The sequence below is a fragment of the Ursus americanus genome, chromosome 32 (assembly GCF_024610735.1).
Source record: "Ursus americanus isolate L20-20 chromosome 32, mUrsAme1.1.p, whole genome shotgun sequence".
NCBI classification, from domain to species: Eukaryota; Metazoa; Chordata; class Mammalia; order Carnivora; family Ursidae; genus Ursus; species Ursus americanus.
Genome location: NC_142158.1, coordinates 28,788,654 through 28,809,497, shown reverse-complemented (window position 1 = coordinate 28,809,497; position 20,844 = coordinate 28,788,654). Strand labels below are relative to the sequence as shown.

General features: G+C 45.4%; 1 protein-coding gene across 1 annotated transcript; it reads left to right on the top strand.

The window, feature by feature from the left end:
• Window positions 1-102: 102 nt before the first annotated feature.
• Window positions 103-17,721, top strand: VPS52 (VPS52 subunit of GARP complex). The gene is made up of 20 exons (XM_045795517.2): window positions 103-424; window positions 1,275-1,359; window positions 1,508-1,560; window positions 1,745-1,820; window positions 2,009-2,076; window positions 2,380-2,555; window positions 2,944-3,094; window positions 3,379-3,479; window positions 3,595-3,727; window positions 3,869-3,926; window positions 4,276-4,409; window positions 4,879-5,034; window positions 5,503-5,621; window positions 6,020-6,143; window positions 6,431-6,526; window positions 6,642-6,749; window positions 6,971-7,036; window positions 16,409-16,520; window positions 16,723-16,841; window positions 17,041-17,721. The coding sequence occupies exons 1-20, from the start codon at window positions 335-337 to the stop codon at window positions 17,185-17,187; spliced, it is 2,172 nt and encodes a 723-aa protein (XP_045651473.1). The 5' UTR covers window positions 103-334; the 3' UTR covers window positions 17,188-17,721.
• Window positions 17,722-20,844: the final 3,123 nt, after the last annotated feature.

The following is a 20,844-nucleotide window of genomic DNA, read 5'->3' as shown; positions in this document are numbered from 1 at the left end:
AGAAGCCCTTCCGGAAACCGCAAGTGTCAGAGCCAATTCGACTTCTGAAAATCTCTACTCGTCGCTACAACTTCCGGTACGGTCTCTCTATACAGTTCGTAAAGTTCTTGGGAGTGAGAGCAGCAAAGGTTCCGGGGTGAGATTGTGCTTAAGGCGTCCAATTCCCGTTTGCAATTGGGTGAAGTTAAGCTGAAAGGGGAAGGCTGGAGTCAAACAACTTAATTCAAATATCTGGGAACGGTTTCGCGCTCTGCAAGACCCTCTAGGATTTGTTGGTCCACCCCAGGGACGGACTCACAGCGACTGACAGCTGCCGGAAGTGAGGCTGCGCGGAATGGCCGCTGCTGCGACCATGGCGGCTGCTGCCCGAGAGCTGATGTTGCGAGCCGGGACCTCAGATATGGAGGAGGAGGAGGGCCCGCTGGTGAGAACGCGGGACTATTTCTCTTGCGGAGTCTTGTCCGGTGGTCCTCGCGTCAGAAAGGCCTGGGCTGGGTTCAGGCGCAGGGGTGGGGGCGCGGCTGCTACCGGTGATGCTACCTGTGTGGCTTTCCATATCCCTCCTTGGGATCGGGCCTGAGTCTGAGAGGGAATCAGAACGGCCGACAGTCAGGTTCCAGGGGAAGAATTTCAATTAACTTCCAGATTGTGTGGCAGAATAGAGAAGCAATGTAGTGTTAAAGTTAAGAACGTGGGTTATAATCAGATTGCCTGGGTTTCGATTCCACCTTCGTCTCTTGCACGCTGTGTGTCTTTGGGCAAGTTGGCCAACTCTCTGTGTCATACTTTCCACACTATAAAGTGAAGGAAATAGTAAGACTTAACCATATAGGTTGTTGGTTAGGATTAGATGAATGAGTGTATGAAAGATGGCACCTGGCACGCAGGTAAACACTGTTAGCAGACATTTCTAGAAGGGCTGGTGATCCCCACAGGGACTGTGATAGAACACCTAAGATAGCAGGAGCCTGGGTATCCTACATTCAACTGTAAGTTCTGCTCTATTCTCTGCAACCCCTGATTTTCCTCATTGGGACACCTGTGCTCTCTTGGTGGCTTGCAAGTCCCTTTGTCATATTCCCTACCCAGAAGCCCCAAGTACTAGATTGGGTAGTGTGAGACTCTTGGAATTTTTTGATTCAGTACCTGTGGCTCTCAGTAAAAGCCCAGTCTGTCCCCACCTTCCCCCACCCCTGAAGGTTTGTGGATTATCCCATTATATTTGTTCTCGCTGTCTCTTTCTTGTCCTTTCCCATTAACTTTTCCCTCTCCAGGGGGGTGGTCCTGGGCTTCAGGAGCCATTACAACTTGGAGAATTGGACATCTCCTCTGATGAATTCATCCTGGATGAAGTGGATGGTAAGTGATGGCATGAGGTGGATGCAGACTGCTTATGATTAGAGAGGCATGGGGGCTGGAAGTAATAAGGCAGGGATTGGTGTACAGATGTTCATTTGCGGGAGAGGGCGCTGTGGAGCGGGACCTTATGATAAACTTCTATTTCCAGTTCACATTCAGGCAAATCTGGAGGATGAGTTAGTAAAGGAAGCTCTTAAAACGGTGAGGCTTTCTGCTCTACTGATCTGCCCCTCCACTTACCCTCCCCTCAAAGAAGAAAAAAAAAGAAACAGTCTCTCACTCTTACAGTATTACCCCAGTATCTCACCCGTAGTCCTTTGTTATTCTGTCCCGGTGTCTCTTCACTGTGACTTTCTGCTAACCTGTCATGTTTATGTTCTCCCAGGGTGTGGATCTCCGTCACTATTCAAAGCAGGTTGAGCTGGAGCTACAGCAGATTGAGCAGAAATCCATCCGGGATTGTATCCTCCAGTAGAGAAAAAGGGTGATGTTATTAAAATAGGGATTTTGTGGAGCAGGTGCAGGCAGCCCAGCGGGGGCTGACATCTTTTCTCTGAGGTTTCTGTCATCACAGGGAAAAATTGGAGTGGTCCTGCAGGTCTGAGAATCTCCAACTTTATAGTGAGGCCCCTTGACTTTTGTGGGTCAGATATCCAAGAGAGTGAGAACATAGCGTCTCTACACAACCAGATCACAGCCTGTGATGCTGTTCTTGAGGTTAGTAACCATGACCTGTGACCTCTAATAACCCTGGACCAGACCATGGTCTCTGGTGTCATTCTTTAGGTCATCAGCCTCAGGTGGGGATAGTTAGATTCACTTTCAGGAAGACCTCAACAGCCTTTTTTTGTTGTTACTGCATACTAATGTTATTTGCCAGTGACCTTTGGGGTACCTCTTACCTCATCACCTGCTACCCTCATGGACTGATACTGAAGACTTTACCAGTAGACGTAGATGGGCCATTTGTCCCCTGCCAGCCCTGTGGTGCTCCAGCAACATCTTCTGTCCTACCCCCAGCGCATGGAGCAGATGTTGGGAGCTTTTCAGAGTGACCTCAGCTCTATCAGCTCTGAGATCCGGACACTGCAGGAACAGTCAGGAGCCATGAACATTCGGCTTCGAAACCGCCAAGCAGTTCGGGGAAAACTTGGGGAACTTGTCGATGGTCTGATAGTGCCCTCTGCTCTGATCACGTGAGTTGCTAGTTAGAAGAGTCACAATGTCTATAGCAGGTAGATGGGCTAGGGTGACTTCTCCCTGCTTAACCACATGGGTTTCCAGCTTCAGGTCATCAAGTGCCTTCCAGAAACTGATGGGTGGGTTGACAATTCAACCTTGATGCATGCTTTAGGCATCCAATATTAGGAATTATCCAGGGTCAGGCATTTAGTTGGGGGTTCAGGGCTTATGGGCGTGGGGCAGAGGGGAGGTTCAGGAACAGAAAACTTTGTACATATATCCTGACTACATGATTTAGCATAAGAAGGGAGAGGCAACAGGCTGGATGTAAGGGATATGGTTTGGGGTCTAGCGATGTCCAGGTCTCCCTCCTAACCCCTTCCACCTGCCCCTGCTACCCAGGGCAATTCTGGAGGCACCAGTGACAGAGCCCAGGTTCCTGGAGCAGCTGCAAGAGCTGGATGCCAAGGCAGCTGCAGTCCGAGAGCAGGAGGCTAGAGGGACGGCGGCCTGTGCCGATGTCAGAGGCATCCTCGACCGGCTCCGGGTCAAGGTGAGGGGTGGGGACAATACCCCAGAGATTACTAGAACCAGCATCCCTGACACAACCTGGGTTTCCCTGGCAGTGTTCACTGTAGCCTGTCCCCAAGAACTTCACCCTGCCTTTACCTGGCAGAGCTCATCTTCATGTCTCTGGGTTCCCCTGAAAATTTTCAGAAATACTGAAGAGATACTCTCCACTCTCCATCTTCCTATATTTAACATGTGGCACTTCCCCCACTGTTTCTCAGTCATAAGGTTGCAGCTTCATGCCTTGTATCTGGTCCCCCTGTCTAGGCGGTGACAAAGATCCGAGAGTTCATCCTTCAGAAGATTTATTCCTTCAGAAAACCAATGACCAACTATCAGATCCCCCAGACGGCCCTGCTGAAGTACAGGTCACTGCCTGAAGGAGGGGCTCGGGATGACCTCTGAGCTGTCGAGCCACCCAGTGTAGTAGTGTCTGCTTTCTTGGGGGAGGTGGGGAGACTGACTTGTCCCTGGCCCCCCCAGGTTCTTCTATCAGTTTCTGCTAGGCAATGAACGAGCAACAGCAAAGGAGATCAGGGATGAGTATGTGGAAACACTGAGCAAGATCTACCTGTCTTACTATCGCTCTTACCTGGGCCGGCTCATGAAGGTGCAGGTGAGGCCAAAGAGAGAGCATTCCTAGGCACGTGGGCTGGGAAGAGGGACCACCCCTGGGCGAGGCCAGACAGTGTGAAAAAACTTTTTATCAAACCATGGGAAGAGATGGTTACCAGTTCTCTTTTCTCTTTTTTCCTAGTATGAGGAAGTCGCTGAGAAGGATGATCTAATGGGTGTAGAAGATACAGCAAAGAAAGATATCCTAGAGCTGAGGAACCCACCTGCTAGTCCTTGACAGTGAGGGTGCCTCAAAGACACTGCTTTTTGCCTTTTTCTCTGGGACCAAAACCTTTGAGAATGTGATACAGGCTACAGCCCCCTGCCCAGAAAAAAGCACATGTCTTTTTGACAGTTTTGCATATGATGTCAGGGAGAGTAGAAGCTCTCCTAAGCCTATTCCCAGGTGTCAGGGGGAGTGGGGCCCTGGTACTGGGAAGGAGGGACATCTAGGGCTGTGTCTGGCTGCCTGCAGTCCCTGAAGGTACTGACCCTCTGAGTCTGTCACAGTTGTGATCTTATTGTTTTCCCTGACTCTGGACCCTTCACGATTCTTTTCGAAGCCATCCCTCCGCAGCAGGAACACCATCTTCACCCTGGGGACCCGTGGTTCTGTCATCTCCCCCACTGAACTGGAGGCCCCCATCCTGGTGCCCCACACCGCCCAGCGGGGAGAACAGAGGGTAGGAGAAGGAACAAGAGTTGGTCATGAGGGAATGCCAAGCGTGGGTGGGGGAAGCCAGATCTCTGGGCAAAGCTTCCCACCCTCCAGTCCCCTGTAGCAATCCCCTTAGAACTGGGAGTGGGCTTTCTTAGGTCTCCCAAGTGTTCTGAGATGTGAAGAGGGTTGAGACCATTGACTTCAGGGCATATAGAGGGAGAGACTGGCTGAGGGGAATGTCATAAGGCAGGTTGTGGAGGTGGGTGGCATAGTAAGAGCAGGTGGGGGTGGGTTCTTCTCTTGTGCCCCTTGTCCCCCTCCCCCTTTCAGTACCCATTCAGGATGCTCCTTCATAGCCTGCACTTGGGTTAGATGGGAAGGGCCTCCTGAGCTCTCATTACCCAGGCTCATTGATTTTTCCAGCGATATCTATGGGAGTCAGTGTTGGGGTCCTTCCCTTCCATTCCTCTTATTCACCTCTCCCATCCTAGTATCCATTCGAGGCCCTCTTCCGCAGCCAGCACTACGCTCTCCTAGACAATTCCTGCCGTGAATATCTTTTCATCTGTGAATTCTTTGTTGTGTCTGGCTCGGCTGCACACGACCTCTTCCATGCTGTCATGGGTCGCACGCTCGGCATGACCCTGGTAAGATCCCCAGCTCCTGTGCTCTTGGATCCCTTTGTTCTCAGTCCTCTGCAGCACCATAGTGGGGTCATAGCTCTGGTGGTACTGAAACCAGGACCCCCTCATTCTAAAATGTCTAAGCTTTGTACTCAGAGAGCACATGAAACCCTCAAAGCTTGGGGTCCCTGAGGCTACCCCTACTATTGACCCACATCCAGCTAGTAGCATCTGAAAACTAAGGGCCCCCAAAATGGTGCTCAGCCCTGACTTCTGCTATGTTGGGCTTGTGAGCATAGATCCTTATGGGTAAGGCAGCAGGACCACCTTAGTGGCCAGTGGACAAGGAAGGAGGGTGCATCTCCTGAGAGCTCACTCCCTTCCCTCCCAGTGCTGCATCCCCAGGGGAGCACATGCATTTGTCCATAGCCACTGGGAATGACAGAGTAGTGTACATCCTTTTCCAATGCTCTGTTTGTCCCTGAATCATAGAAACACCTGGAATCCTATCTCACGGACTGCTATGATGCCATCGCTGTTTTTCTCTGTATCCACATTGTCCTCCGGTTCCGCAACATTGCAGCGAAGAGGGATGTTCCTGCCCTGGACAGGTCGCTGAGCTCTGGTCCTTGATGCCCCACTGACCTTGAACCCTTGGTCTTACATGACGCTGCCCTGACCTTTGGGCTGCTACTGACCCGACACCCTGACTCTTAACTCCTGTTCATCTGCCTGGGGACAGTACTGCTTTCTGACTCACCTTTCTTACCAGTCCTGCCTCCACCAGCCTGTTAATTCGGTTCCCCCACAGAAACCCGACTCCCATCCCCCCACATTTCTTTTTGGCCTTTTAAGTTTTTATTTTAATTCCAGTTAACATACAGTGTTCTGTTAGTTTCAGGTGTATGATACAGTGATTCAGCAGTTCTATGTGTCACCCAGTGCTCATCATGACCCCCCCCCCCCCCATTTCTCGCCAGCTGATCTCTGATTCTGCTTAAGCTTGCAGGTACTGGGAGCAGGTTCTTGCCTTGCTGTGGCCACGATTTGAGCTGATCCTGGAGATGAATGTCCAGAGTGTCCGAAGCACTGACCCTCAGCGCCTTGGGGGGCTGGATACTCGGCCCCACTATGTGAGAGAGGGCAAGGGTAACCAAGGGGTTCCTGAAAGGCAGGGCTCTTAACTTCACTGTGGGGTTTGGCCACGTTGCCAGTTGTGTGTGGGCCTGGCTGGATAGGGGGGCACACTGTGTGCGGAAGGCAGTCTGGGAGTATGTGTGAACTCAGGGTGAATCAGGCACCGTTGGTTAGAGGGCTTGGGGGTGGGAGTCACAGAAGTTGATTGGCTAGGTCCTAGGGTCTTGGGAGGTTGTGTTGGTTGGGCCAGGGGCTGGTGTGATTTTCTTCCCCTTTCCCCCAGATCACACGCCGATATGCAGAGTTCTCATCTGCGCTTGTCAGCATCAACCAGACAATTCCCAATGAACGGACAATGCAGCTGCTGGGACAGCTACAGGTGAGGGTGGGCGGGAGAGACTTCCCGGCGACTGGGCTGCCACGGTGGCCTGGAGTGTGAAGAGGGCCGTGTGCTCCTGCCTCCTCGTGTCACCTCTTCCTTCTGGCTTTTCCAGGTGGAAGTGGAGAATTTTGTCCTCCGAGTGGCAGCCGAGTTCTCCTCAAGGAAGGAGCAGCTTGTGTTTCTGATCAACAACTATGACATGATGCTGGGCGTGCTGATGGTACAGACACCGCGTCTCCCTTCCTCCCTACCCAGAGTTTGGCTTCCCCCACTGCTCTGGGTGCTCTGGGAGGACAGAGATGATGTTGTCTTGTTCCGTGTATTATTCTTGGTGTCTGGCCCATTGCCTGGACAAGCACAGTAAATGTGGAAGGAAGGGGATATCCTGAAGTGAAGGACTGCTTCTCCCCACATTTGAGGTTTCCATTTGTCTTCTCTTAGGAGCGGGCTGCAGATGACAGCAAGGAGGTTGAGAGTTTCCAGCAGCTGCTCAATGCTCGGACACAGGTAGGGGGGTGAAGAAGAGGAGAGGGACAGTCTTGTATGCTACTTTCAGTTCTGTGTGTGTGTGTGTGTGTGTGTGTGTGTGTGTGTGTAGGGAGTGGCAGTTAAAGGGCTTCAGGTACACAGAATTGGAACTCTTGGTCTATTTTATTTTCTTTTGTGTTTTTTTAACGATACACATGTCCCTGAACCCCCCACATACCTTGGCGATAACCAGCATCAATGAATTCTTCCTCACCCCATTTCCTTGCTAGTCACGATTTTAAGTCTCTCCTTGACCTAAATATTGTGTTTATCATGCTTTTGCTTTTAAAAATACAGCTTTAAGTATGACAAAACAATGATTACTTAGTTTTATTTATTCACTTCTAAAATTTTTATTATTTATTTATTTACTTTTTTAAAGTAGTCTCCATGTCCAACATGGGGCTGGAACTCACGACCCCGAGACCAAGAGTCGCAGGCTCTATCCACTGAGCCAGCCAGGCGCCCCCATTTAGTTTTATTTTTTAATGACATAAAAACAATCACAGGATTTTTTCATGCATAATTTTTCCAGCATTGTCGTATTATGACATATGGCTGCAGCTTATTCTTTTTCACTTTATATAATTTCTTTGTTTCTTTTTTAATACTTCATTTTTTTAAAGATTTTATTTATTTATTTGACACAGAGAGAGGCAGAGAGAGAGGGAACACAAGCCAGGGGGTGTAGGAGAGGGAGAAGCAGGCTTCCCGCTGAGCAGGGAGCCCAATGCGGGGCTCAATCCCAGAACCCTGGGATCATGACCTGAGCCGAAGGCAGACACTTAACGACTGAGCCACCCAGGCGCCCCTCACTTTATATAATTTCATGTTGTGTGAATATAATGTATTCTGCAGATGGACATTTGGATTATTTCTAGCTTTTTGCTACTGTGAGAATTGTTTTGTGAACAATTAGTCTTTTAGTGCATGTAGATGGAGAAAAGTTTTTTATTTCTTTTTGATTTTTAAGAGTTTTTTCATATGTTCTGTTTATGAAACCAGTCTTTTGATTATGTAAGTTGCAGATATCTTTCAGTGCTTTATCTTTTTATTTATTTTTTATTTTTATTTTTTTATGTTGTTTTATGGTGGACAAATTCTTAATTTTAATATGATTGACTTTACTGATCTTTTCTTGATTTTTCTGTCTCATGTAAGAAATCTCATATTATCCCAAGGTCAGAAAAATATACTACATTTTTTTCTTAATGTTATAAAATTTTGCTTTTTTATGTCTAAGCTCTAAATTTACCTGGAATTGTTTTTATGTATGATATGAGGTAGGAATCTAATATTTTATATATAGATAATAATGGGCACAGAACCATTTATCGAAAATCACTTTCTTTCTCCATTTGATCTGCATTGTGCCTCTGTCACATAGAAAACTATAAAGATGTATGTCTTGCCTCTATTCTATTCCATTGATCAATTTGTCTAACCTGCAGTGGAGTTTTAATTATTATGCTTTATAATTATGTAAATTCCACCTTTTTCAGGAGTATCTTCTTATTGGCCTCTTGATTTTTTATATAAATTGTATTGTCAGCTTGTAAGTTTTCACATTGAAAAAACTTTAAGGATTTTGATTGAAATCGCGTTGATCAATTTGGATCGATTTGGAAGAATTGATGGTTTTTGATATTGAAACTTATTGTCCATGACCATGTGCTTCCCATTTTTTAAGATATTTTATAATGCCTTTTGATAACCTTTTATAATTTTCAGCACAAAGACATTGCAAATCTTTGTCAGAGTTATTCCTAGGTAGGTGTAATATGCAGATTTCATCCTCCTAGGAGTAAATAAATCCTCTCTAATCCTTTGCCTCTAATTTCTTACATCTTTGATCTCCTACTGTTCTGGCTAGGATCTCTTTGCCAATGTTGAGCAATTGAATAGAAGGGTAATAGTGAGAACCCCTATCCTGTTCCTGATTTTAAAGGGAATGCTTTCATCATTTCCCCATTAGGAGCAATGCTGTTGTGAGTGTTTTTGTAGATGCCTTTTATCTGGTTAAGAAAATTCTTCGCAATCCCTAGTGTGCTAGGAGTTGTTACTGTAGTTATTCTTATTAGGAATAAATCCATATTTATTTAGGAATAATTACGAGGAGTACTAGGAATTACTAGGAATAATTACTGCTTTTTTTCTTTCTAATTGTTCAGACTTTCTGATCTATTCTTTTGGAATTTGTCCTTTAAATAAACTGTTGATACTTAAATATTATCATTTTAGAAAGAAATTTTCTTCTTGTTTGAACTGCTGATAGAAATGCTATTGGTTTTTGTATATAAAACATAACACCTCCTTAACTTACTATTTCTAATAACATTTCTGGAGATTATGTGTGTGATTCTATGTAGGCATGAGAATTTTAGTTCTAACTTTCTAGTTCTTAAGTCTTTAATTTCTTATGTCTTTATTTTCTTACTGTACTGGCTGATACCTCCAGCACAAAGTGGAATAGTTGAGTGGAAGTGATGATAGTGAGAACCCTTATCTTTTCCTAATTTTAAAAGGAATTCCTTCGTCATTTCCCCGTAAGAGTAATATTGCTGTTTTATAGCTACTCTTTCTCAGTTTAAGAAAATTTTTTATAGTCTTGTTTTATAGGCTTTTTATAGATACCCTTTCTCAAGTTAAGAAAATTCTTCTCAGCCCCTAGTATGCCAAGTTATTATTATTACTATTTTTCATTACATATCAGTAATTCATTTTTTTAAATTCAAGTATAATTTAACATACAGTGTTATATTAGTTTCAGGTGTACAATATGATGATTCAACAATTGTATACATTTCTCAGTGCTCAAGATAAGCGTACTCTTAATCCCCTTTATCTATTTCACCCATCCCCCACCTACCTGCTTGGGCAGCCACCAGTTTGTTCTCTGTATTTAAGAGTCTGATTTTTGGTTTGTCTCTTGTTTTACTTTGTTTTGTTTCTTAAATCCCACATATGAGTGAAATCATATGGTATTTGTCTTTCTCTGGCTTACTTTTTTCACTTATTATACCTTCTAGATTCAGCATGTCATTGCAATGTCAAGATTTCACTTATTTTTTATGGCTAATATTCCATTGTATATACATACCACATTTTTGTTCATCTATCGATGGACACTTTGGTTGTTTCCATATCTTGGCTATTGTAAATAAGGCTGCAATAAACATAGGGGTGCCTATGTCTTTTCAAATTAGTGTTTTTGTCTTCTTTGGGTAAATACCCAGTAGTAGAATTACTGAATCATATGGTGATTCTATTTTTAATTTTTTGAGGAACCTCCATACTATTTTCCACAGCGGCTGCACCAGCTTGCATTCCCACCAACAGTGCATGAGGGCTCCTTTTTCTCCACATCCTCACCAACAGTTGTATTCAGTTCCTAGTATGCCAAGAGTTATTTTTAATAAAAAAAATCATTGAATTTTTGATTAAGAATGTGTGCTTTTTCAGCAGTGGTTGAGGTAATTATTTGATTTTTGTTCTTTATCAATTTTATGGTTTATAACATTTGTAGATTTTAGAATAAACCATTCTGGATTTGGTCTAATTCATTTAGAATTTTTGCTTCTTTGTGCATAGGTTTTATTGGCCGTTGATTTTCTTTTCTTGTAGTACCCTTGCGTGATTTTGGTACCAAAGTCATGCTGGATTTGTAGAAGGAGGTGGAAAGGAAGTATACCTTCTTTGTTTTTTATTCTGAAAGACTTAAGATTAAAATGATCTCTTCCTTGAAAGGTTTCATAGAACTTGCCAGCAAAAGCATCCTTGGAGATTTAAAACAATGGAATTCCCTCAGATTACTGCTTTTATTGAATTCTGCAGGTTTGAATATGTAGCATTTTTAAAATAATTCAGTTCTAAAATAATAATAAAAATAAAATAATTCAGGCCTAAGAATTTGTATATTTCACTTATTTTTTCTTTGATCCATGAGATTTTTTTGGAGTGTTCTAAAATTTCTAAAAGTAGTTTTCTTATTTATCTTTTTGTTATTAATGTCTAATTTAATTGCATTGTGGATGGAGAACGTAGTTTTTTGGTGCTGATTTTTGGAAATTTGTTTAGATTCACTTGTGGCCTAGTTACGTGATCAACTTTTGTAAATGTTCCATGTGTGTTTGAGAAGAATGTGTATTCTTTAATTGCTAAGTGTGGAATTCCTAGCCTTTTAATTGTATTGTTCATATTATCTATATCTCTACTGATTATTTTTGTGTGTGCTTAACTTATCAATAGTTGAGAGATATGTTTTGAAATTTATAGATTTGTCACTTTTTCACTGCAGTTCTATCAACATTTCCTTTATATAGTTTCAGCTTATTTTATCTGAATTCCTAAAAGGTTAGAATCATTAGCTCTTACTGGTGACTTGAAGTATTTGTAATGATATAATGACCCACTTTAGCCCTAATAATTTTGTCTTAAAGCCTGTTATGTCTGATACTAACAGAGCTCTGTCAGCTTTAGTTTGGTTAATATTTGCCTGTTAATTTATCTCCATTCTTCTACTTTCAGACTTTTTATGTTTTCACATTTTAAGTCTTTTATAAATAGTGTATAGCTGGAATTTTTTAAAAATTGTGTTATGTGCCTTTTAATTTGTGATTTAATCTGTTTGTTTTTATGATGATTAATGTTACATTTGGACTTTTTTCTACCATCTTTAGTTTTTGTTTTCTTTTTAAGATTTACGTATTTATTTTGAGAGAGAGAGAGAGTGAGAGTGCACAAGCAGGAGGGGCAGAGGGAGAAGGAGAGAGAATCTCAAGCAGACTCCACGCTGAGCGTGGAGCTGGCTGCAGGGCTTGATCTTAACCACCCAGAGATCACGACCTGAGCCAGAACCAAGAGTCGGATGCTTAACCAACTGTGCCACCCAGGCGCCCCTACTGTCTTTAGTTTTCTGCTTGTCCTGTGTGTGTTGTAGTTTTTGCCTTTGTTTTTCTTACTACGTGTTTTTTTCTGACTGTTTGGATTTTGTATTCCTTTCTTTTAGAATTTGTCCTTTAACTTCTTCTTTGCATGTTTATCTTAACATTTAAACTTAATATTTAACTGCTCTCCCAAACAATATGTAGACTTTAAAACATTGAAAATACTTTAATGCTCCAGTCGTTCCTCCGCCTTCTGCCTTCCATGCTAATTATTGACCAGTATTTTATTTCTGTTCTCCTTTTTTTTCCTTACGCTTTTATTTATTTATTTGAAAAAGAGAGGAAACATGAGCAGGGGAGGGGAGGAGGATGTAGGGAGCGGGAGAATCAGACTCTAGGCTGAGCAAGGAGCCTGACATGGGGCTTGATCCCAGGAACCTGGGATCATGACCTGAGCCAAAGGCAGACCCTTAACCAACTGAGTCACCCAGGCGCCCTTCTGTTCTACTTTTAATTATTGCCATTTTATAGTGACAACATTTATCTGGATTTCCATGCATGTTTCCCAGTTCACTATTCCTTTTTAAAATTCAAATTATCTTTTTGGGGTCATTTTTCTTCTTCATGAAGTAAATCCTACAGAAATATTTCTGTGAAAGTTTGTTGGTAGTAAACCTCATTTTTGTTTTTATATAAATGCCTTTATCTTTGTTAGAAAAAGATAGTTTTGTTGGCTTACTGTCAAATTCTAAGTTTTTTTTCTCTCAACATTTAGAAGATGATTTTCCACTGTTACCTTATTGCTGCGGAGATGCCTGCTGTTGTTCTAAACGGCAGTCTGTTCCTTCTGACTGCTCTTAAATATCCCTTTTTTCTTTGGTATAGTGAAGTTTTACCACAATATGTTTGGATGTGGGTTTCTCTTTATCTTGTTTGGTATCTTGCATTTCTTGGGTCTTTGAATTTATCTTTTTCATTAATTTGGGAAAATTCACAGCTGTATCTTTTTTTTTTTTAAGATTTTATCTATTAATTTGAGAGATAGAGCAAGACAGCACAAGCAGGGGGAGGGGCAGAGGGAGAGAGAGAAGCAGGCTCCCCACTGAGCAGGGAGCCTGATGTGGGGCTCGATGTGGGTCTTGATCCCAGGACCCTGAGATCATGACCTGAGGGAATGGCAGTTCTGCCTTCAGAACTGCAATTCTCTTAAACCGGTGGACTCTGCTGAGAGCAACCGAGGTGCTATGAGATTTGCCCAGGTGGGGAGCCAGCTGGCATCAGTGCTCTCAGACCTTTTTGGTGGGCTGCTTCTTGATACGGTGTGGGAAAAATTGCTAGCCAAAGCCCAGTGCACTCTTTCCCTCTGGCCGGCTCCTCAGCTCTCAGAACATTCTTTTTTTATTTTTATTTTTCCTGAACATTCTCTCTTACTTGTTAGCGTAAAGAAAGCTTCCAAGTCTAGACCACTGCTGTCCAATAGAAATACAATATGTGCCACAAATAGGAGCCACTTAAGTAATTTTAAATTTTCTAGTAGCTGCCTTTCAGACAGTAAAAAGAAATAGATGGGATGAACTTAATATATTTTATTTAACCTGCTATATTCAAAATATCATTACTTCAACATGTAGCCAATAAAAAGTTGGTAATTATTTATTTACATTTTTTCCCGTATGAAGTCTTTGAAGTTTGGCATGTATTGTATACTTACAGCACATTTCAGTTATGACTAAGCCATTTCAAGTGATTGATAGCTACATGTGAGTCATGGCTACTGCGTTAGGACAGCTCATCTCTCTTAGCTGAACTGCCCTTTGGGGTATACTCCTTGTGCCCCCCGTGTTATATTGTTAAGAGTGGGTTATTGCCTTCGGGCAACTGGAATAGGTTGAATTTGGCTAATCTCTGTTCAAAATGACATTACAAGTGAAGATCCCTCAATTATAGAAAGATCCATTCTTGGGAATGTCTCCCCAGTCTCATATTAATTACCTGACATTCTTCAGTGGATATAAGTGGGTGTTTTGTGGGAAGAGTGGAAAAAATTTTTTTTTAATTTTAAGAGAGAGAGAGAGAAAGTGGGGGTGGGGGGAGGAGCAGAGGGAGAGGGAGAGAGAATTCCAAGCAGGCTCCACGCTGAGCCCCACACAGGGCTCTATCCCATGACCCCAAGATCATGACCTGAGCCAAAATCAAGAGCTGGACGCCTAACCAACTGAGCCACTCAGGCACCCCAAAGATTTCATTTTTGAATGGAAGTAGTTTGTTTTAAAGGTTTCACTTACCAGATCATTCTGTCTAGCTTGGTTTTCTTGTTTTTGTGGGTTCCCCCTCCCACTTTAATTCAGCCCTTCTATTTTTTTAATTTTAATTTTTAAAAGGTTTTATTTTATTTATTTTTTAAGGATTTTATTTATTTATTTGACAGAGAGAGAGGGAGAGAGCTAGCACAAGCAGGGGGAGCAGCAGACGGGGAGAAGCAGGCTCCCTGCTGAGCAAGGAGCCCGATGTAGGGCTCGATCCCAAGACCCTGGGATCATGAACTGAGCCGAAGGCAGCTGCTTAACTGACTGAGCCACCCAGGTGCCCCTAAATATTTTATTTTCAAGCAATCTCTACACCCAGTGTGGGGCTTGAACTCAACCCCAAGATCAAGAGTCGCACGCTCTACCGACTCAGCCAGCCAGGCACTCCAATTTTAACTTTTTATTGTGGGAAATTTCAAATGCACATGCTAATATAGAGCATAGCAAAGTGGACCCCCCAGGTGCCATCCCCCAGGGGTGACACCCCCAGGTACCATCCCAGATCTTCAATCAATAATACTCATAGTTTTATTTCACCTCTGTCAGCACCCATTGCTCATCCTCCCATGCCTGCCCCCCAGTTGTTGTGTTTTTTTTAAAGATTTTATTCATTCATTTGACAGAGAAAGAGAGCACAAGCAGGGGGAGGGGCAGAGGGAGAGAGAAGCAGGCTCCCTGCTGAGCAGGGAGTTGGACGTGGGGCTCAATCCCAGGACCCCGGGATCATGACCTGAGCCGAAGGCAGACACTCAGCCAACTGAGCCACCCAGGCGCCCCATCCCTAGTTATTTGGAATTAAATCTTATACATCATCACTTCATCTGTATCAGGATGTGTTTTAAAAACCACAACATATTATTACACTTTAAAAAAATGATCTTACTTAAAAGAGCTAGTGTTCAGATTTTCCTAGTTATAAATGGTTTTTATGGTTCAAATCAGCCTCCATGGATGGTCCATACATATGTCTCTTATAGAGTGCCCTTCCACCTTTGCTCCCCTCCTCTGCAATTTATCTGTGGAAGAAACTGAGTCATTTGTCATGTAGAATAACGTACAGTCTGGATTTTGCAGATCACATTCCATGGTGTGGCTGAACTGTTTCTTTTTCCCCATAAATGTGTAGTTAGATGAAGAGGCTTGACCAGATTGCAGTTAGGGTTTTTTTCCCCCCTGGATAATTGAGAGCTAGTGGTGTGTACTTCCATCAGGGGCACGGGATGTCTTCTTGGTCCTTTTATGTCAGTAGCCGTCCGTGATCACTGCCTACTGATTAGATTTCTGTACCTCTCAACGTCTCAAAATTCTCCATCTCCTTGTCTATCTGTGCTGCACCCTAAGTTATTTCTTTAATTATAAATTTCAATTTGTTATTCTTCAGGTATTTCTGATCTGCTGTTTAACCTGTTGACTTTTTAAAATTAAAAACATTTAAAATTTTTAAGTCGTTTCTTAAAAACTTCATTTTGTTTCAAGTCTGTCCATTCCTAATCTTGTTGAGTCGTCATCTTTGTGTCTATATTTTTAATTCTTTGAATGTTTCGTATAGAACGCACAACTGCCGTGTATCTGACGGTCCTGATGTTGGCAGTCTTTGGAGGTCTAAGTCCATTGCTTATTGTCTCCTGCCTCTCATAGTTTCCTTTCTATCTTTGAGATCATTGCTTGGTCTTAATCAGGGGGAGTCGTATGGGCCTAGAATTGGATTGAGGATATTTTTCTGTCAAGAGGATTTGCCTCTGATTTTGCAGTAGCTGAAAGATGCAATCCACCTCTGTCTACATCAGCATCCCTTTGAGGCTCTCACGAGAGCCCCAGGCTCTGCTTCTCCCCTTGAGTCTGGCATCAGGCTCAGTTTCTATGGCTCTTTGCCTTCTGGAAGCCCTGCCTCACCCAGGTGCCCACCCCTCTGGTTCCAGCCTTGATCCCAGTTTCTCATTGCTCTGCTCCCAGCTCAAGTTTAGTTTTCTGGTTTTTGTTTTTAGAAGGGGGAGTCCTTAGAGATTTCCCCCATCTCTTATGAGACCAGTGGTGTCTTCAAGTATGTAATTCGCTCTGGGAGTATTCTGAGGACCTGGTGAGTCATGATGCCAGAAGTGGGGAAATCTGTTGACACCAGGACACTTGACTCTGTGTATGTGTGTTGTCTATTTCTACAGGAATTCATTGAAGAGTTATTGTCTCCCCCTTTTGGGGGTCTGGTGGCATTTGTGAAGGAAGCTGAGGCTTTGATTGAGCGTGGACAGGCTGAGCGACTTCGAGGGGAAGAAGGTATGAAGATGATGTAGTGGTTGGGTCAGTGGTAAGGGGAGTGGAAAAGAAAAATGAGGGGATGCAGATTCCATGGGGCGGGGTAGAATAGGAAAATGGGCTTGGATGCTGAGGAGGGCTGTGCCTTGCGGAGGACTTAGGGGTCAAAGATCACCTCACCAAGTCCTCCTCTGACACCCTCTCTCTTTCCTCCTGCCATTAGCCCGGGTTACTCAGCTGATCCGTGGCTTTGGTAGTTCCTGGAAATCATCAGTGGAGTCTCTGAGTCAGGATGTAATGCGGAGTTTCACCAACTTCAGAAATGGAACCAGTATCATCCAGGTGACTTGCGGCTCCCGGGCTTCACTCCCCCCACAAACCCCCATCACTAGTGGTTTTCCCTGGGCTCAGCATCGCCCAGATGACCCTTGAGCTTCAATTACCAGCATGCCCAAAGTTCTGGATGAGCCCTAGCCTGATTCCTAATGTCGTCTTCAGCACCAGCCCACAGCCTGATCCTTCCATGACTTTCTCTGACCAGGGAGCTTTGACCCAGCTGATCCAGCTCTATCATCGCTTCCACCGGGTGCTCTCTCAGCCCCAGCTCCGAGCTCTCCCTGCCCGGGCTGAGCTCATCAACATTCATCACCTTATGGTGGAGCTCAAGAAGCACAAGCCCAACTTCTGATGTGCCGGACCCCGGGATCCACCGGCCTTCTCTTGGACTTTTGTACCCTGTCCCACACTCTTCTTCACCGGTGGTTTCCTTACCAGTTTTCCACCTGCCTCCCAGGTCCTTGACATGCCTCACCCTGCCTTCATTCTCCGGACCCTGCCTCATCAGGATAAGCTGGCTCCCCTTGTTTTCAGGTTCCCAGGACCACTTCCCCCTGGGCTTCCAAAACAGCCTTTATCATTTTCCCAGTTTCACCACCCCTCACCCCCGCCCCTGCACCCAAGTTCTCTTCCCCCAGTAAAGCTTTCACTGTCCCAGTCTCTGGTTTACTCTACTCTTGTCACCATGTCCTGAGGCACAAAGCCTAAACTCTTGGAATTGGTGGCAAGGCAAGTCATTGATTTTTTTTCTTCCACTCAGTGATTTCTTTTCTGTAGCTTTTTGACCTAAGATCTCAGAAACTTGAACACTAACTAATCCCCTCCTAGCTTGAGAGTTACTCCAAAGCCAGTCTGCAGAAAACAATAAATATTTAATATGACATAACACTCTTCTCCCATCTCCTTCCTCCCTCCTGGGGCCTTCAACTGGCCCCCATTTCTGCTCCAGGGTCACCTTTCGGCTGTCCCTAGCTCCTGGGCTTACCTTTTCTGGTGGGTGTCCAGAAAGAAGGGGTATGGATAGTGACCTCTGACCTCTGGCTCCTTCAGGCCAAAGAAGTGGCTGCATTGGTTTTAGGGAGGGGACTAGTTCATGAGTAACCAACCTGATGGAGGAAGGTGGCCCCTGGTTTAAACGGCAAATGCCTCAATAAATAAGTAAAACGGTAAATGCTTCAGGGACTGGAAACATGGCTGTGCAGCCTCAGGCACTGTCCCACAGGCTACCTTGGTTCCCAACACCGGCTTTCCTTGCATCCCTCCCCTCAAGCTGACCCTGGGTCTGCTTCCTCTCCTACAACATCAGCTCTTCTGGTTGTAGCTGGCACAGCCCTTAATGGAGGATTGTAGCCCCCACACCATTGGGGCAGAGGTAGGACAGGTTTGCAGAATGCCTATTTCATCCTTTTCTGTGTTTGACTTGGAGACTTTCTGTTGTACCTATACACCTCGTTTGAACTCAGACTCTAGACCAGAGACACACGGAGGCCCATTTTAGTCTTAAGGGGGAAGGCGCAGGCAGTCCGGAGAAAATGGTAATTTGGGGGTGTTTCCTTCTTCCCTTTGGTCTGAGCATTCCTTCCCAGGTCCTAGAGAGTTACGGATGGAAAATGAATTCTACTCCCTGCTTAGGCCCTCTGGTTGCGGGCCCAGTCGCCGAGGCAGGGAGGGGAGGGGTCCTCAAAGGCGCGCGGTGTTTGCGAAGCGCTGGGTCCGGGACCGCCCCGAGCGAGGGCGGAGGAGAGGAGGTGGGCGCGCCGGAAGGCCGAGTGGGAAAGGTCCTGGTCGGTAGCCTCTCCCGATTGGCTGCCACGGGGTGGGGGCGTGGCGGCAGGGGAGTACTCCCGCTTGCTCCTTCTTTGGGTTCCGCCCACCTCCGAGAGCCGCGCTCTGATTGGAAGCCCGATCTCAGAGCTGCTGCCTCTGCTTTAAGAGCCTCCGCGCCAGAGGTTGAAGAGCGGGGGGGAGGGGGGGAAGGGAATGGATGATTTGGGGGAACTGTGGGCGGCTCCCGATTGGCCCAGACGCCTCAGGGGCAGAATCAGGGCAGTGTCCTTAACTGACCTCACCCGGCGCCACCGCCACTCACTCCCTGCTCTCGGCGTCCTTCCCGTGTCACCCAGCCTGACTCTGCGCCGGACATTCCCTGAGGCCTGCCGCGTGCTGGGTGGTAGTGTGCTGGGCTCCGAGGGCCGCAAGCTCGCCCCGGGAATCCTCTGCCCCTCTGTCTTCCTTTCCCGCTTCTCATTCCTCGCCCACTTGCACCCTCCCCCAGTTCTAGTTTTCAACCCTGGGGGATCCAGTTCTCACATTTGACTGACTCCAGCCTCTGCGTGAGGTGCATGGGAGAAGGTTCGCTCAGGGTTTGCGACTTGGAACAGGGGAGGTGCAGGCTGTTTTGACAAAGAGCAGTTTCCCACAGAAGGGGTCCCCTGATGCTCCGCGAGGGAGACTTCCTCCAAGACAGGCGACTTAATCGAAAGTCAACTAAGGCTACTATGGAAGGAGGGCTGTGCAGGCAGGCACTTTGATTTTGCTACAGGCCACTTCTGTCCATCCCGGGACGCAAATATTCAGACGACCGATAAGCGCGTTCGTTATTTTGCAGGGCTCACTGAGGGGCAGTGTTGGAGTATGAAGAGGCTCTTGTTTAGGGAACCGGAAGGCATTCACCTTTTGTTGTAGCTCACAGTTTTCGGTGACATCGATCTCCCCGGGGATCCGTAAGAACTCTTACCCAACAGTCTCTCAGGACCCGGTGAGACAGAATAGCGCGAAGGGGAGCCGCGATACCCAAATCGACCTCCAGGGGGCAGCATCGACCAGGAGATGGAGTTGTTCCCGACTGCTTCGTCTTGCCGGAGGCCGCTGCGAAGTTTCTCCCACGCGTCCACTTCCATCACGCTGAAACAACTGAAGGACTTTCCCTTCAGCCTCCCCCCCGCCTTTAAAAAGATGTTTTTAGAAGGATTTTTGGGAGAGATTCTATTTTTTTTATTTGAGAGAGAGAGTGCAGGAGGAGCAGGGGAGGAGCAGAGGCCTAGGAAGAGAGAATCTTAAGTAGACTCCACCCCATCCTGCAGCCCAACACGGGGCGGGGTGTCTCCAGATCTGAGCCCAGGTTGGGTTGATGCTTGACTGAACCACCTAGGCGCTCCAAGATTTTATTAATTTTTAAGCCATCTCTTCACCTAAGGTGGGGCCAGACCTACAATTCCGAGACCAAGAGTTGCAGGCTCTACTGACTGAGCCAGCCAGGCGCCCAGCCTAAAAACCCTTTGGCTTAGATGGAACCTTGTGATCTCCAGGCTGAAACGCAACTTCTGGTGAACATCACTGCCCCTCACATTTTTCCAACGCTGCTTACGGATCTCTGTCCTTTAAAGAAATAGCATTTCCCTCTATTTGTCTACCTCTGTACCCTAGGCTTGCCCTGTGTTATTTCTTGCCTGGGCCCTCTGGGAAACACTCACTTAGTGTTTAACAGCTCTGTATCTGCGCAAAATGGGGGTGCCCATCCCAGCATCAATTTCAGGACTATTGAATGAGGACAAAAGAATAAGGGACATCCTCCTTCCTCCTCATCCTATTATTGACCCACCCCCCCTCCACTTGAGAAGGGTGGATTTTTGGTTTCAGGAAATCAGTCATAAGGGGAAGCAGGCAACTTAGGTGGATTCCAACATAGGTTTGGGGTAAAGATTCAAGGAAAGAAGGAAAATGCAAGACCAAGAGAAAACTTTGAGGGGGGAGAATAGTTATCTGCTCTCTTCATCCTGGGAATAATGGATACAGCTATTTATGTAACATTTTGGAGTTCCCCGAGTGTTTTCAGATACAGTATTCATTAAACCAAAGCATATTTATTCATCCCCTTCTGTGTTCTATGATAGGCACTGATAGGATTCAGCAGAGACTAAATCAAAGTCCTTGATCTCATAGAGTAGATCTTTCATCTCACTGAATTCACACACCTACCCTGTGAGGAGGTGTTCTTTCTGTTTCATAT